The 16,090-nt window shown below is 37.1% G+C and overlaps 1 protein-coding gene across 7 annotated transcripts in view; it reads left to right on the top strand.

Moving 5' to 3' along the window:
- Positions 1 to 16,090, top strand: part of CARMIL1 (capping protein regulator and myosin 1 linker 1) — a 202,554-nt gene that overhangs the window by 89,912 nt on the left and 96,552 nt on the right. For all 7 annotated transcript variants that reach the window (XM_080579348.1, XM_080579347.1, XM_080579345.1 and 4 more), the window contains 7 exons: positions 359 to 409; positions 4,309 to 4,368; positions 6,733 to 6,854; positions 8,883 to 8,980; positions 9,343 to 9,413; positions 9,549 to 9,622; positions 14,757 to 14,832. In XM_080579348.1, coding sequence (XP_080435474.1) covers positions 359 to 409; positions 4,309 to 4,368; positions 6,733 to 6,854; positions 8,883 to 8,980; positions 9,343 to 9,413; positions 9,549 to 9,622; positions 14,757 to 14,832 — 552 coding nt within the window. The remainder of the gene's footprint in view (positions 1 to 358; positions 410 to 4,308; positions 4,369 to 6,732; positions 6,855 to 8,882; positions 8,981 to 9,342; positions 9,414 to 9,548; positions 9,623 to 14,756; positions 14,833 to 16,090) is intronic.

The following is a 16,090-nucleotide window of genomic DNA, read 5'->3' as shown; positions in this document are numbered from 1 at the left end:
TAAGTGCACCACGGTTCCTGATAGGACTTCTTATCCTTGCTTCTTTTTAAAATGTCACTAAGATTGCTATTAGATGTCCTCGAGAGACTGATTAAATAAATTTCTTCTAGTCTGATGCTATACTAACTAGTTGGTAGATGACCAGATTGCAGCAGTCTATTTGCTCAGCTGTACTGGATCGGAGCCCAGTTTTGCTTCCTTCAGTGTATGACAGCAAAGGGAATAGTCGCTAACTCCACTCGAGGCTTTTTCCCTCTGATTTAAGGATTTTCCTAGAAGAGATTCTTCAATAATATTACTGATAAATGAAGTATTTCTTACAAATTCTGCTTTCTTTTTTTTTTTTTTTTTTTAACAGATTTTGGCATCATGTCGGGCATTTCTTTTAACATCTCGGATTCCCACCAAGGTAAAGCTACTGTGTTTCTTTTCTACAACTATTGTGTGTTTTTAGATATAAATGTAAGTTGCATAAACTTAGCATATTTCAGTTACATTGTGCATATGTTTAAAACTATAATAAGGAATGTTGTTACGGTGCATGGTGTTAAATTTGTTAGAATGATGCTTCCGTTTCTGTCTGCCCTAAATGAGTTGTCAGTTTACATAAACGTTTTTAGAGGAATTTTAACTTCTAGAAATGCAGGTGGGTGAAGTATTAGGCTGGAAACGTCAACTTGATGAAATGAGATATGAGTCTGATGACCTTTGTAGTGCTACAGTTTCAAACAAGCTGATTGGCATTACGCCCTGTAGAGTTTCTAATGTCAAATAGAAATATAGTTGATTTGGAGACAGAAATTATGTTGAGTTTTACTAAATTCCCCTGTTTTCTAATGATTTCTATGGAGATGGCAGTTCACTTTGAAAAGCATCTTTATAACTGTCCTTACCAAAGCCACTGAATTATTATTATTCCTAGAAGAATTTGTAGTGACTGTTGTAGCAGTGAGAGAAAATTTCCACGTGAATGAAAATGACTGATGTGGAAGATCATCTCTTGTCCAGCTTGGAATTAGTGAATGTGAATTTGACACACATTCCATGTTGTGTTTCACATGTGTATAAAGGTGTGTTACACACGTGTGTGCATAAGTATGTGTATACGTAGATATGCTTTATAGAAATAACTGGATCAATAAATGGAAAGATTGATGTAAGATTTTAAATTATGGTCACTGGTATATGTGACCACCCTTACCTATAATTTGAAGATTCTGACTGACAGATCGGATACCTCTAGCTTGAATTTCTGCTGAAGTTTATTTCCCTTTCTTGATCACCCTGTCCCTGTGGGACAGATGTCTGTTGGCTTTTGGGTTGCAGTGGTTTACTGCCTGGTTTTAAAACAGAAGTTGGTGACAGGTTGCATGGAAACAGACCTTGTTAAATAACCCATAGCAAAGCCATTGTAATTCAGCACAAAGCCATTGAAGGCTTGGACTTGATATGCTAAGAAACAGCTGTGCTTCCAGTTTAGTATCACAGGTGCCTCTCAAAATGCCTTTTTTCCTTTTTTTTTTTTTTCTTTTTTTTAATGGAGTTACTTAGTTGAAGAACTTCATTCTGTTTTCATGGAAATCTAGAATACGTACTAACAAAATTGTGACTTCAGTGATTACAACTGGAAGAAAGATGATCAGAAGAAACTGTTCATGATCCTATGTCAAAATTCAACAAGTATATCTCAATAATTATTAGGATGGTTGAAAATATTTTTCTTTTGTAGAAGGACTAACCAAACTCACTGAATTTTCTAAAGTCTGCCATATACTCAGAAGCCGCTTAGCAGTTTTCTGAGCCTGAGAGCTTCCTTACAAGTAGCACACGGTCACTCCTAGCAAGACAGCTGAGAACATACAACAAAGATGCTTTATTCCTCCAGGGCACTCTCACAAAGTTGAGTGCACTCAGAGATGGTGGGTTTGGAGTGACTTACTACTACATCTGATTGCAAGCTTCACCTTTCTTTAAACACCGCTGATGAGCCCTTGCTTTAATCTACTAAACAAGGATGAAAGTTTAAAGTGATAAAGATTGGCTAAGTGAAATATCCACTTAATGAATATCCTTAGAGCACGGATATTACTATGGTCAGCTCATAACTTTATGCTGCGGTCCAATCAGTTCTTTTCCACTAATCTAGATAGGTTAGTAGAAAAGGAAGTGCAGTCCTTAAAGCTTCCTAATTCTTGCTACAGTCTATATAAAACATAGTTGCAACATTATTGAAAGTCGAATGTGTCATCCGGCCCACAGATAAGTGTGTGAAGTACTTCTGGGTATGTAATTGTTTGCAAACATGTTTCTAGTGCCAGCTTTCAGTACCTTATGATTGAAAAAATTGAAAGCTGTGAAATCAGCTGTCTTGGTAACTACAGGGTCTCTAAATGAGACACACTTTTAAAAGGAGTCTTTAGAACATAATTTTAGGTAATAAATAAGATTATGAATTGTGAAATTCTGTAAAAATAATTTCATAGTTTCAGGTAAATGTGTTCTGTGTTTTTCCTGCAAAGCAAGGACTATAAATCCATGTGTTTAAGTAGAAAAATGAACTGAAGCTTAAGTATAGAGATGTGGCCATACTTTCTGGTATTAGCTAATTCTAGTTGAAAGGACTTTTGCAGAATGTATTCTTGTGTCTGGATCTGTGTAAACTTCTCTCGGGGTAGAAACATATTTTTGATTGTGTGTACGTATGCATATTTTTGCACATTAGCAAAAGCAGAACCCTCAATCTGGTAAGCAAATAATTTGCAAATATGAAGGATTTCCATCACAGAGACTTTTTCCTAACATTTTATTTCAATTTTGGGAAATAAATGTCAAATAGTCTCCTGTTTAATTGCTTAATTTAATTAGCACTGGAGAAAAAGAGACTTTTAACTCTACGTGTGTAGTCTGGCTTACACCAATAACAAGCAAGAGCTTCTATGGATTTTATTTAATTATTTTCTGGTCGGAATGAAATGAATGGGGCTGTGTGCTGTCATCAGGAAAAAATGCCAGTCCTGCTTGGGAAATCAGGAACCAGTGAGGCTTGAGGAGAAGTGGATGTCTTACTCTTGCAAAAATGCAACACACTGGTGTGGGCAAGGAGAAGATGCTTTCATTGCTTCTGTCTCATGTGCCTCAATTCTTCGATAATGAGCCTATGTGGATACTTGCTTAATAACAACTCTTAGCTAGTTGTCAAGTTTGGAAACTGATTTGTGTTTGCCATCTTTGTGCAGGGGCATTCTTTAGACTCACATTTGGTTACTGAATGCTTCAGGAGTGTTTCAGGATTTTTTTAATGGATTGCCGCCAATGTAGAGGTGGAATAACATGGTGTTTGCTGGTTAGCCTGCAAGCACGCTGGTTGTGAATCTAGGATAAGATAAAGTACGAGAGACTTCATATATACAATTCAAACAGGCTGCACAATCACAATGATATTGATGATAAATAAAAGGAAATGACCATGCTAATGACTTACCCTGTGGTTCTGATTCACTCCAAGAGATTTGTTTCATTCTGCATGTCTGAGCTGTCAAGATGTTTGTCCATGTGGCTGTGTACTTAGAACTTGGCAAACTCCCCGTAGCCTTAGATTTGTCCTCAGAGCAGAGGGTTTTCCTGCCTCTACCTCTTCTAAAGGTCCGTTTGGATTAAATATCTTCACTGTTCTTCCCTGCCTATCCTGAATGTTGTCCAGATAACCCAGTCAGGAAAAGCTAATGTACTATTTCCTGTCAAACTTATAGACATGCTAAGATAGTCTTGAGCATTTCTACTTTTATAATTATATATATGTATATAGTAGATATATATCTTTTAATATGTATATATAAATAGTGTACATATGTCCCTTCAGCTTCTACACAGTAAAATTTTCACATCTGTGCTCAGTGTAACTAATGAAAGAGTAATATGTGATGCTGTTAACTATTCTACTTCATGATTATTCAGTCACAAGAATACTCATCATTAGGATATTGTATAAACAATGATGCCTTTTAAAGTAAAGTTTTGTCATAAAACTTGTTAAAAGTTTTATGTACAAAGTTTTATGTAAAACGTTTTATGTAAAGAGTGCTCATAGCTTGCAATAAAATGCTCAATGCAATATCCCTGTAACCTCTAATTGAACCTGCAACAAGCAAATGTGTTCTCTAAGTACGAAATGTGATCAGATATTAATAAGTATCTAAAATCAATTACAGAAATCAACGTAAAAAAACAGTAGCCTCGCTCAATCGTTTTTAACCTTTTAAAAATCAGACAGTGTTTGTACTAATGTGGCGTTTTCTTTTTTGACTGCAGTTAGAACTAACTTTCAGCTACTTGGAAATCCAAGGAGTAACTTCCTGTAAACCTGGTCAGGTGAGTGTTTTCAGACTTAAGAGAAATCAGGCTGTGACACACTGATACGTGTTACCGCCAGCAATATTCTAGATAAAAAGGCACTTGTTTGCTCATTGCTAAATCTGTTCCAGTCAAGGAGGTAGTGCACTAACATGTAGGTGTCCCAATCTGGTGAGCATGTTGTACGTTTGAATTCTTGGGTTTGTGCTGATAGTAAAGTTGACAATAGAGATAAGAATTTAAAGAGTCAATTTTGGGAACCTGTTGCACGGGTGGGATAAGAAATACTGTTTTTTCATAGCTCAGTTGGAGCAGAACAAGTTTTAATTTGTTTCGTAAGTGCATATTTTTTCTCAGAGATAATAAAACAGTGGTGGCTGGTATTACAGTCATCACTTGGATGATTATAAGTTTTCAAGTTTGAAAGACTTCTGTGGTGTATACCATTATGGTGAAACCAAATGCTACTGCATACATTGCAGACAGACTTCTCTCGTCGCTTACTCTATAAAGCACTGTATATAACAAAAAATATGTTTGGCAGCAGGTAATGTGCCCCCAAAAAAGTGAATGTCAGAGAAGTTGACAGGAAGAAAAACACTTAATACGTTGCTCATTCGTAAGATGAACATGTTGATAAGATTTGAGTCCAATTTTATCAAAGTCTTCATGTGGTTCATGTGTATTTGGCTTTTTTTTTTTTTTCAGAAATAGTAGCATCTGGCACTTTATTTGAACTCTGAAAAGTTCTCTTTGTATTTAACATATCATATTTTTAACATGGCTTTTGAAGCCTTCTGTAAAGGGGAAAAAAACAAGTCTACATGTTTACTTTTTTGATAGGGAGACATTAGTAAACTCTTTGGTTTTGTGACCTTATTTATTTCAGGTAATAAAATACCATGGTAGCTAATGCTAATTATCGGTAGTCGCATAGAAGATCATTGCTGTAGCAGGGTTTATGAGGGAAAGTCCTGATTTTCAGCAGCTTCATTTAGCATACCGTTTTCCTAAAATAAATTTTAAAGTTTACATGTTTACATCCGCTTGTGTTGTAAACATGTAAGGCATATAGCTGAAGGCAGGTGGAATCGTTGGTTATTCCTTGTGGGGCAAATGTTGGTGTTGCAATTTTCCTGCAAGAAGCACGTTATCTTTGTGATGTCTGAAGGACTTAATCTCATGCTAGGCATCTCACGGAAAGCTTCCAAGTACAAGACAACAAATGGACAGAGTGATGTAGGAAGTAGTGTAGTAATATTGGTGGTGATGAAAAACAGTAGGAGGTTGCCCACTTGTTCATCTTTGGAGAGTGACAGCAACTCTCTGAAAGGAGTTGAATTAGTGGCAAAAGGTGTGAAGATTCTCCTTGTGCTTTTGGGATAAAGCAGCCTCTTCTAGAGTTAACCTGGTGCTGACCCTAGACGTGAACTGAGAACTGAAAGTGCTCCAAGTACCAGTTTCAATTAAAAAATAATAATTTCTGTTGCATATTGTGCAGTGTCCCCGTTAGGATTAAGGTACAAATGTACAGAGACAATGCTAATGTTAGGAGCAGGCTTCTTATTTTGTATACGCAGTACCTAACCTAAAAGTGTTTGACTTGGACTTGTTGGTTGTGCTAAATATACACTTTGGAGAAGACAGAAGTATTACACGGCCAAAAGCAGCAGCAGACCTGATGTGTCAGTCATACAGCAATCCAGTTGTATTCTGAACACTCATATATATGTATATATATGTGTGCGTGTGTATAAATAAATAAATAAATAAATACGTATATATGTATATGGCAGAGAAGGGTAGCAGAAGGCTTTATTTCTCCCCCTGCCTAGTTGAAGCACGTATTCCCCAGACAGGGGGCCCGTTAAGTTTGCTGAATTGCTGCATCCTTTGAGCTGGGACATTGTATTACCCTAACATTTTCTTAAACAGCGCAGATCAAAGCATTAGAGCTTTTCCGGAGAATTGCAGCTGTTAAAGACTTTCCCTTTTTGCTCGAGGAAGCAGGCCCTGTTTGTTCAATAGTTTCCTGTCAGGCTGCGCTCACTTCTCCTGGTGTTCTGGGATGTGGTTCAAAACAGGACAATACCGTGAAAAGTTCTTGGTTTTGGAAGTGCTAACTGAGGTCGAGATCCTTGGAAGCCTTTATTCCCGTGGGAAGCAGTGCACTTTTAGGAAAAGCAAAGTTCGAGTACGCAGTTCTTGTACATGCAAGAAGCTCAGAACCTCTGCCTGGAACACTGTCATGTCGTGTATTACAGAATAACAGATCCTTGCTGGCATGCAAAGCATTCAGCTGACATTCAAAATGCTGTCCTTTTTCGATGGATATGAATTAGATGACACCCAGTTCCTGCCCTCATGCCCTCTTGTTTACAGCTGATTATGGAAACTGAGAAATGCAGCATCTCCATGAAGATGGCGACCTCGGAGGATGTGAACGAGGTGCTGGCACACATCGGAACCTGCCTCAGGAAGATATTCCCTGGACTCTCTCCAGTGTAAGTGTCTTGTAGGCCAACTGTAGCATGAGCAGATTGTGTGTAAGGGTGACAAGCCACCGCCTTTTGTCCTTGCATCAGAAATGCCCTGAGGGTACAAGAAACACCTTAAGGCAAGCGCTAAGTCTTTACTAGGCCTTTTGCGGTATATGGAAGAGCTGTGAGACAGTGCAGACGATAGCTCAGGGATGCTCTGTAGGGCCAAAAGAGCCTTTAGTTTGAAGGGTTAATACAGGTAGTTAAGAGTCAAAAGTTTTTATTTTACCTTACATTGTCTGTCCAACCTCAGACAACTTAGGTTGTAGCTTTTTGTTTGAGTGTATTCCTGTATTCCTTTCCCCATAACCAGTTGTGATATTCAGTGGGTTTTGCTTTCTTTTGTTGTTTTTTTTTTTTTCTCCCCAGAAGTAAATCTGAGTTGGAAGTAGAGCAAGAGGTTCTGTTTACTTTGAATTTTGTGAAATGATTCACAGGGTTGGGAGTCTTGCACTTCAACACCAAGCCATGGACATTGTCATATACTCTGTGGAATAACTGGCTCCTTGGATCATACATCTGATTTTCTAGCTTTTTTTTTCTTTTTTTTTTTTGCCTTTCTTCTTTCTGCATTGTTTTCACATTTTTTTCTTGTATTTGTGCTCTTCTCTGCCTCTGAATTTTATCTTGCAGCAATTCTCTTTAGTTTTCTATCATTTTATTTTCTTTTCTCTACCCTTGCCTCATCTTCATCCCTGTCTACAAGATAAAGCAGCTCTACTATTATTCTCTTCAGCTCCTGGTTGTTAGCAATATTAGAGAAAATGGACTGTGTAAGAGTCTTCCAGGATGCATTTATTTTTGAGTGAAATTTTGTAACAGACATTAAATGTACGTGGTCAGGCTAAATTTACATGTTTTATTTGGGGTGTATGTCTTTATTATTCACCTTTACTTTAGGTGAAGTAGGAATTTTAAATTCATAAACTCTAGCTGGTGGCTCTTTTTTATTTCCACTTTATCTCTGTGGCAGTATTTTTAACTGCTCTAATGGAGATGGAGATCTTCCTTCAAAAAGCATACATACAAGTGAATATTTGTGAGCAGAGTTGCCATAAAACCACAGTAATTATGTGAGAAATGTAAGCAAAAGGAGCAGAATGAAGAAGGCCGCAAGGCTGTGCATGTTTTTGTCAGCATTTGTGAAGGCCTTGAGCTGTATACATGTTTTTTCTGAGCTTTCTGGAGAACATTGCTGGAGCATTTTGTATAGCAGTATATAGATTGCTTGGTTCCTAGGAAAGAAATCAAATTTCTTGCTCTTTTCTCAAATGGCATAACTTTCCAAAATGAGGATGTTGGAGTTATGTAGGTGTTATAAGATGGGAACAGGCAACAAGGGGGAAAGAGGTTTCTCCTATGAATATCTATTATTAATTTTTTCTTCTGTTTTATGGAATTCTGGAATCTGAGACTGTTCTGTCATTCAGAAGAGCAGATATTTTAAATTTTTTAAACCAAGTAAGGTGTGTTTTTGCGTAGAAGAGGAAGAACACTAAAAATTACAACAATTAGAGCTAGGAGCGCAGCTTAGAGGCCATGTGTAGGTAGCTACTCAGTGAGCTCTGTAGCTCTTCACACCATGAGGCTTTCACTGCATAAAAGCACTTGGGTAGATGGCAGTAGTTTCAGGGTAGCCAGTAATACCATGTCTTCCTCCTAGTTTAGGCATCTTTGTCATAGTCGGGGGGCACAAGTCTAGGTAGCTTGAGTGATCCTGTCACAGAAATGGGCTCAGTTGTTCCAGAAGTCACAGAGTTAATTCTTGGAAGGAAAGAAGAGACAAATAAATGTTACTCCTGCTACTTGCATCACGATATGTTTGACTTTTAGGCAGATAATTGAATTGTATTAAAGATGGTAAGACTTCTTATACACAGGAACTGGAAATTTAAAACCATACTTGAAATAAATGAGATTGGTGGGTGCATATAGTGATACAGGTTTAAAAATATTTTAAAGTCATGAATACTTTTTCCCTTTTGCTTTCAGGAGGATTATGAAAAAAGTAACTATGGAGCCTTCAGAAAGACTGACTAATCTCCAGGCCCTGTGGGACAGTCAGACAGTGGCAGAACTTGGACCTTGTGGTGAGAATGAATTTAGAGGCTCAAAAATAAAAAGGTTGGAATTGCAGTGTCAGGAAGTCTAATTCTATTTCTGGTAGAAGCTTGTAAAGGTGTAATTAGTTTTAAGGTGTAATTAGTAAGGAGCAGACTTCTGATTGGTAGGTGAAAGAACTATTTTAAGCTTTCTTGCAACCTGCCGGGTGTTACAAAGATAGGATGGTTTCAGTTTCTTTCAGCAGCCCAATGGACACACTTCTGAGAGAAAAAGAGAGTGAGTTTTGAAAGTCTGGGTGTATCTTTAATACTAAGTATTAAAATATACTTTTAGATGTCTTTTCGTTTGTTTTACGATTATGTTAAATACTCTCTTGGGTTGTCTCTAGGAGGCTTTTCGCAGATGTATGCATGTGTGTGTGATTGGCTTGGATTTCCCTACAGAGAAGAAGTACAGTGGGTAAGTACAAGTCTTGCGCAGGAGCTCATTTCAGCTAACTGCACAAATGATGAAGGAGCAGATAAATCATAATAGGTGGGTGGGGGGGAGGAAATACATTCAATAAAGATGTATTTGGTTACGTATTTTTAACAGGATGTTGACACAATTTATCTGACACAAGATACAAGAGAGTTGAATTTGCAAGACTTCAGCCATCTTGACCACAGGTAAACAATATGCAGTAATTATGCTAATATTTAGCAAATTTTCCTTGTCTCTTAACCTGTCCTTCCAATAGAATTTGCCTGTCCTTGCTAAAGCCCGATACTCCCATAGCTGTCACTTGAATGTCTAGACCTCTGAAACGACCATCTATAGCATTTTTAGTTTTCAGCACAAAGATGCTGTTTTTACACAAAAGCCCCATAAAGAGCACATTTCATTGTGGAGATAAATATATTTTGCTACTGGAAGCACTCCAAAAAGATAGCAGATAGAGAACATGCAACTACATTTGGCAGGGAAAATAAAAAAGGAAATTATGTAGTATTTATTTTTTCAGAATCTTTCTTGTGGGGTATACAGTAAAGGAAATTAATTTTTTCAGCAAGTCAGTTGAAGGTTTAAGTTATTCAACTGAAACCCAGCCAGTAGTTTCTCCACTGACAAAAGATGCTATCAAAAATGTGTACTTCCAGAAAGGCATTTATTGAGGGTAATTTTACTGTAAGATGCTGAAACTTAGCTAAATGTTGTATTTGGTTTACTGATTTTATCTGGCTCAGAAAATTGGATTCTATGAAAGCTGAATCCGAAATATTTAAGTAAGAAAAAATGGTAAAGAGTCTTAATTAAAATCAATCATTATACAAGAAAAATGCCAAATTAAAGAAACTGTAAATAAGGCAGTGTGTTTGTTTCTTTGGGAAAACCCAAGGGAAGAATTAAGAATCTGTCAGAGGTACAATGTTAAAATGCAACAGAAAGGCTGAACTTGGAGGTTGGTAAATAAGAGTATTTTGGCTCAGCATGCTTTGCAGCTTTAAGCTACGTAGTGTGTAAACTCACCCCCCTCCAAAAAATAAAAAATATAAAAAAATTAGTTGTATATTTACTCAGCTTTTGTGGTGTTTTCACTGTCCGTACTGAATTCCATGGTGATGTTAGTACCCATGTTGGCTAATTCAGAGGTAACTCAAGGCAGACTGCAGGGCTTCATGACAGGTGTAGCCAAAGAATTTGGTCATTTAAGATTTGCGGAGAGAAGCTAAGGAAAGGAGTACTGTTTAGCACAAGCAAATGTGGGACAAGAACAAAAGAATGGTTAGAAGTATTGTGCTGAGAAGAACGTAGGGCATTCTTGAAAAAGGGACTTGCAGATACCCATCTTCAATAGAAATTTAATGTTTGAACAAGTTATTAGGAGTGAAAAATACTACTTATTAATGAAAAATAGAAGTGTTTTAAGTATTTAAAGCATCTTAGCTGATTCAAATGAGTTATAGCTTAATTGAAGGTTTTCACTGAAATATACCTTACAAAATTCACATCACCAAGGAAAAATATTTGTGTTGTTAATAAAAGTTTTTATTAAATGCCTCATGATTGTGTAAGTAAGTCCAAAGATTTAAAACAACTTTAGATCCATTTACATGTGTTAGACGCCAACTTGAGATTATAATTTCTTAGTACTGGGACTGGAACTGAGAAAAAGGTTCTAGATTGAAATTTTCAAGAAAAATTATTTTTTTTTAGGAAGTCAAAACTATATGTTATTCATTACAAATGCAAATTAGGATCTGAGATCCCAAATAATTCAAGAGTGTATGCAAGTGTTTTGTCAGACATTTAGCAAAGAATAGTATACATTAACAACATGCCGATGTTTCTTTGATTTTGAGAAACTTGTATATCTTGTCCACCTGATTTTTGAGATAACTGAAACTGTACACTTCATGCTGTGGAGTAGCTCTGAAGTGAGGTAGGATGAATATTCAGTTATCTAGATAAAAGGGCTATGCATTGCAAAAAATAAACAATTTGTGCTTTTCCCTTGTAAAGTATTTCTGTTAGAGGTCAACATAAGATGGCATGAATTATAGATGAATTTAAGTTCCCAGAGTGTCTGACACTCAGAGTGCATAACATGGCTTGCCACTTGGGAACACGACTTCTGAGGTTTTATCTGAAGTTATGTTGTGCTGTGAACCACATAATTGTGTAACATTTAAAAAAAAAAAAAAAAAGGCAAATAGCACTTAGTTAAGTCTGCAGCACAATTTTCATCTATGTTTTAGCCTTCAAAACTTTGGACATTCACAAATATATTGTCAGAAAAGTGTGATTAGTTAGGTTTTTTTTCTTTGCACTGTTTAGATTTCCTGTCATCTTAAATACACTGGGGGACTGAACTGTCAAAAAAAACCCACGTGAAGGCACTGGCAAAGTTTGAATGTTGTTGAAGCTTGGAGAGATTTTCTGCATTCCAGAAGAACAAAATCTGTTTTCATTTAAGATGGCACAGATTTACATTTTGTACATTCTGTAAATCTTACTTTATTCTGGATGGTAATTTAGCAAGCAGACTAATAAATAAATGTAAGCAATTCAATATAACTTGGTGAGGGAATGTTAGGAGATGTCCCTGCTTTTGGAAATGGTCATTAGCGTTCTTTCTTACTGTATTGCAGAAGAATTCTGATCATTGTCAGTACCACATCTAGAATTTAATAGAAATAAAGTGAAAAAAGCAGTATATCATTTTGAAAAGGAAAATTCAGGAATAAGTACAATAAGGTTAGATACGCTTAAAATAAGAGGAGTAGAGGTAAATTCCAAAAGGATCCTCATTGGTAAGAAACACCTTCAAAAATTTAAACAAAATTAAAAATAAAATTAAACTATATAACTTTAACTTTCTTTAACTTTGTTTAACTATTAAATTTTCTCTTGAAAATTGGATGGTAAAGTGAAGAAGGATTTGATAGACAAAAGTTTCTAGACAAAATACTGCAGGAAAGGCAGATGTTCCACTGTCTTCAAGCATGTGGAGGAAGGGAGGTGTTTTTTTGTTGGTTTTTTTTTTCCTCCAGTTGGTGTTTTAGAAGTACGCCAGTATCTGTGCTTGTCTAAAGTTTGAACAAACAGGCCTTGAATACTGCAGAAGACTAAACTATTTAAAGATGAGAATTTGCAAATCAGCAGGCTTGATTTATTTTAAAATATTCCTGTCCTGCTGTAGCAACATTTCTTTAACTTCTTGAAAGTGCAGCAGCTTTTTTCCGGTAACTCCAAACACCCCCTGTCCTTTGGCTGTTTTCATCCCAGGCTCGGAAGGAGAGGAGAGAAAGGGACAGCCTCAGGCAGGCTCTGCCTGCAGTCACCCTCCAGGTGACCAGGAGGTACTGAGCTCTAGCCAGCCGCCCAAGCTGGCTTACCAGCTCCCTGGTAGTGTAAATACATGCAGCCAGTAATCGCTGCTCGTTGTCTCTCTGTTCCTTTGGAGGAACTGGGCTGCTGCCCGCCGCTGAAATATAACCACCGGTGGTGCTCTCTGCCCCTTTTGGGGTGGCTGTCCGCAGCACGAAGAGCACTGCTCCACCAGGATGATGGCAGTGCCTTCAGCCTGTCCAGCATTTGCCTTGCTGCATCCACCACAAGCTGTGGCTGCCTGGTTACCACTGGGAGGATAAACCCAAATTACGCCTGAAAACCGACTCTCATGTTCGTTCCATTTCCAAGGCAAAGGCACTGGCAAGAGGGGCGTCAAAGCTGCTAATTCGTTACCTTCTCACTGACCACTCCAGGGGAAGAGAAAGGAGGAACAAACATGTGTGTAGGCATTCCTGACTCCATAGCAAAGTTCCTGCCTGCACAGCCTAAGGAGAAAACACCTCTGCTTTTTTTTTTTTTTTTCCCACGCTAACATCTCACTAGTCAATCACTTCTTTAAAATTAAAAGAAAGTATGTGTAATAAAAAAAAAAAAGGTGGTAAGTGGAAATAAATCTGTATAGTTGATGAAGTTTGTAAGACTACCGTGACAGAAATGAATTCACAATGAGACTTGATGCATGCTGCAAACAACATGGAAGGTAGGCTTAATCTTTGAAGGGCACCACACACTCCACACTTTATCTCCTCTACAAGTGTTTTTGGGAGCTTCACAGTTGGTAGGCTACAGTCTTTTGCTGCAGAGTGCCACAGCTTCTTACTGTCACCTCCGTGATGGGCTCGTACTTCCAAGTGCAGCAACCGCGGTTCTCAATATAGCCTGTGGAAGGTTTGTCCATATGATGTTGCCACGTCTTTTGGCTTTGCTACGTGTTTAGTGATCACCCTGCAGTGTCTGAATGTTCATGGAGGAAAGTGAAGGAGAGGAAGAAGGAAAAGATGTGAGAAAGGTGCTGCATATTTAGTGCCTACCTGCATATGTCCTGAGTGAAACGCTTGGGGGTGGTACTAGCTTATAAAAGCTAATAATTTTAAATTTCTCCCTGCAAAAACTGAGGCTCACATGGCACTATTTTGCTGATCATGTACATTCACGTACATTACAGCTCTTTGTTTTGTTATAAAGGCAAGGGGTTTCTAAGTAACTGTTGAGTCTGAGTGTGGGTGTATATTTGTATTTAATACATTGTGTATAAATGGTCCAAGTGCAGTGCTGCTAAGTGGTCTCCCTGTGTTTGATGAATGATTCTGCTGGGGGGTGGCATGCAGACATGGCATTTGTCAATGTCTGTTACTGGCGGAATTTAGCAGAGGGGGAGCAGATCAAATTAAGAGGCTTGGAATAAAGAAAACGGGAATAATTTAGAATTTCATTTGTGAAATCCCTTTTACAATTAAGGAGGGTTTGTGCTGAAAGTCGCATTATCCTTTTGCAGGTCTCCTGCTTCCTAGGGGAATTTAACTATAGAGATGAGACAAGGATATGTTCTCTAGAAGCATTCAGTCACGGGATTATATTAAATCATCAGACTGCCAAAAAGCTTTTTAGCGTCACGCTCAATTATAATTAGAGGTGATTAAGAAGCTTAAATATGTCAGAGGCTGAAGAAAAAGTAATGCTAAAAGTAGGAATGGCAGCACAGACAAATTTCTTGTTTAAAAATTCATGCTAGAATGGATGTCAGTTGGCCAGTCAAAAATTTGTATTAAAATTCAGGCAAGACACACAGCTGCTCTTTTTTTTTTTTTTTTTTTTTCAGAATGCAGAGCTTTCTGTAATAGCGATGGCAGTCAATTAGCATTGCAAAAGCAGAGGGAATTAGATATGAAGAGCACTTAAGAGACTGCTTCAAATGACCCAAACTGACAGTTATATGAAATGTGTGTAAAAGTGTTTTTCTTTTTCTAGAGACTTAATACCTATAGTTGCTGCTCTGGAGTATAATCAGTGGTTTACAAAGCTGTCCTCCAAGGATCTGAAATTAGTAAGTAACAAATTGAAATTGTATATCTGCAGTGCTTTAGAGGATGCCATTGCATTTTTTAAGGTGAACTTTTTTTAGGTAAATATGACTGGGCAGTCTTATTTGAAAACTGAAAATTGTTTCTCCATTAATTGTATAGGGAAAATATAAAAAGTTGGATGGTTCATTCATGCCATAGAAACACTACTGAGGGCCAGGTCTTGCCAAAATTTCACATGAATAAAGTTTGGAAAGTTTATTTGGCCATAATGGTAACTTGTAAAACTTCTCTATCAGGTGTTACCAGCTCCCTCAAACAATACAAAGTGACTAAACAGGAGACTAACTTTAAAGCCAGTAGAAATATCTGTTGCTTTTTGGAAGTGTAAGGAAAATACCTAGAAAATACCTAGATTCTTTTTTTTTTTTTTTTTTTTTAACCTCACATCATGGAGCAGGCTTTTCTTGTAATTTTCATCGCATCTTGATGATTTTTATCTCCCAGTTGCCTGAAACTATCCCTTTAAAGTGACAAGTATGTAGTGACATGTGACAATGATGTTCCTCCCCAACAGCATTCTTTCTGAAAAGTAAAAAGTGGGGAAACAAGTTGGACAACTGAAGAAAATGCCAAGAAAATAAGTAATTAAGTGACTTCTTAAATATATGAAAATACACTATTTCTACTAAACCTGAAAGCTAATAGTTACAGGTGGAATTAGTGGTTTGATGAACTGTTTTCTATTATATTATTTATTTTAATAAGATATTTGGGTGATTTTTTAGCAACTTTTATATAATAAGCAAATAAACTTTGTCAATCTTGAAAATGCATCAGTCCTTAAAAAACAAAACAAAACCTTAATCTTCCATACATTCAAATTTCAGTCAAAAATACCAGGAAAATACAACCTGTTGGACAGTAAATCCATGCCACAGGGATACTGCTGAGGGTCGGTGTGAGGTCAGACATATCCAGAGGCCATTGAATGTATTGTGCTTTGTGAGTCCCACTCAGACATTGTGTTTGATAGACATGATCTGTAGTGTTTTTACTGTGCATGCATGAAACTTTCCACTTGCAGTCACTCTGCTGCAGAAACACCATGATGATCTTCTGAATTATTAAAATATGAAAGGCAAAGATACAATTGGAGAGATAGTTGAATCGTCAATCTTTAGAAAACATTGTCACCTTTACTGTGTAAAGGATTAATAAGATTTCTCTGTGTGCTAGAGCATTTTTTTTCTTTTTAGGAATTTCAGCTAGTTTAAAAGA

Source organism: Anser brachyrhynchus (genome assembly GCF_964034855.1).
Source record: "Anser brachyrhynchus genome assembly, chromosome: 2".
NCBI lineage: Eukaryota > Metazoa > Chordata > Aves > Anseriformes > Anatidae > Anser > Anser brachyrhynchus.
Note: the sequence above shows the minus strand (reverse complement) of the source record. Positions and strands in the feature narration are given on the sequence as shown.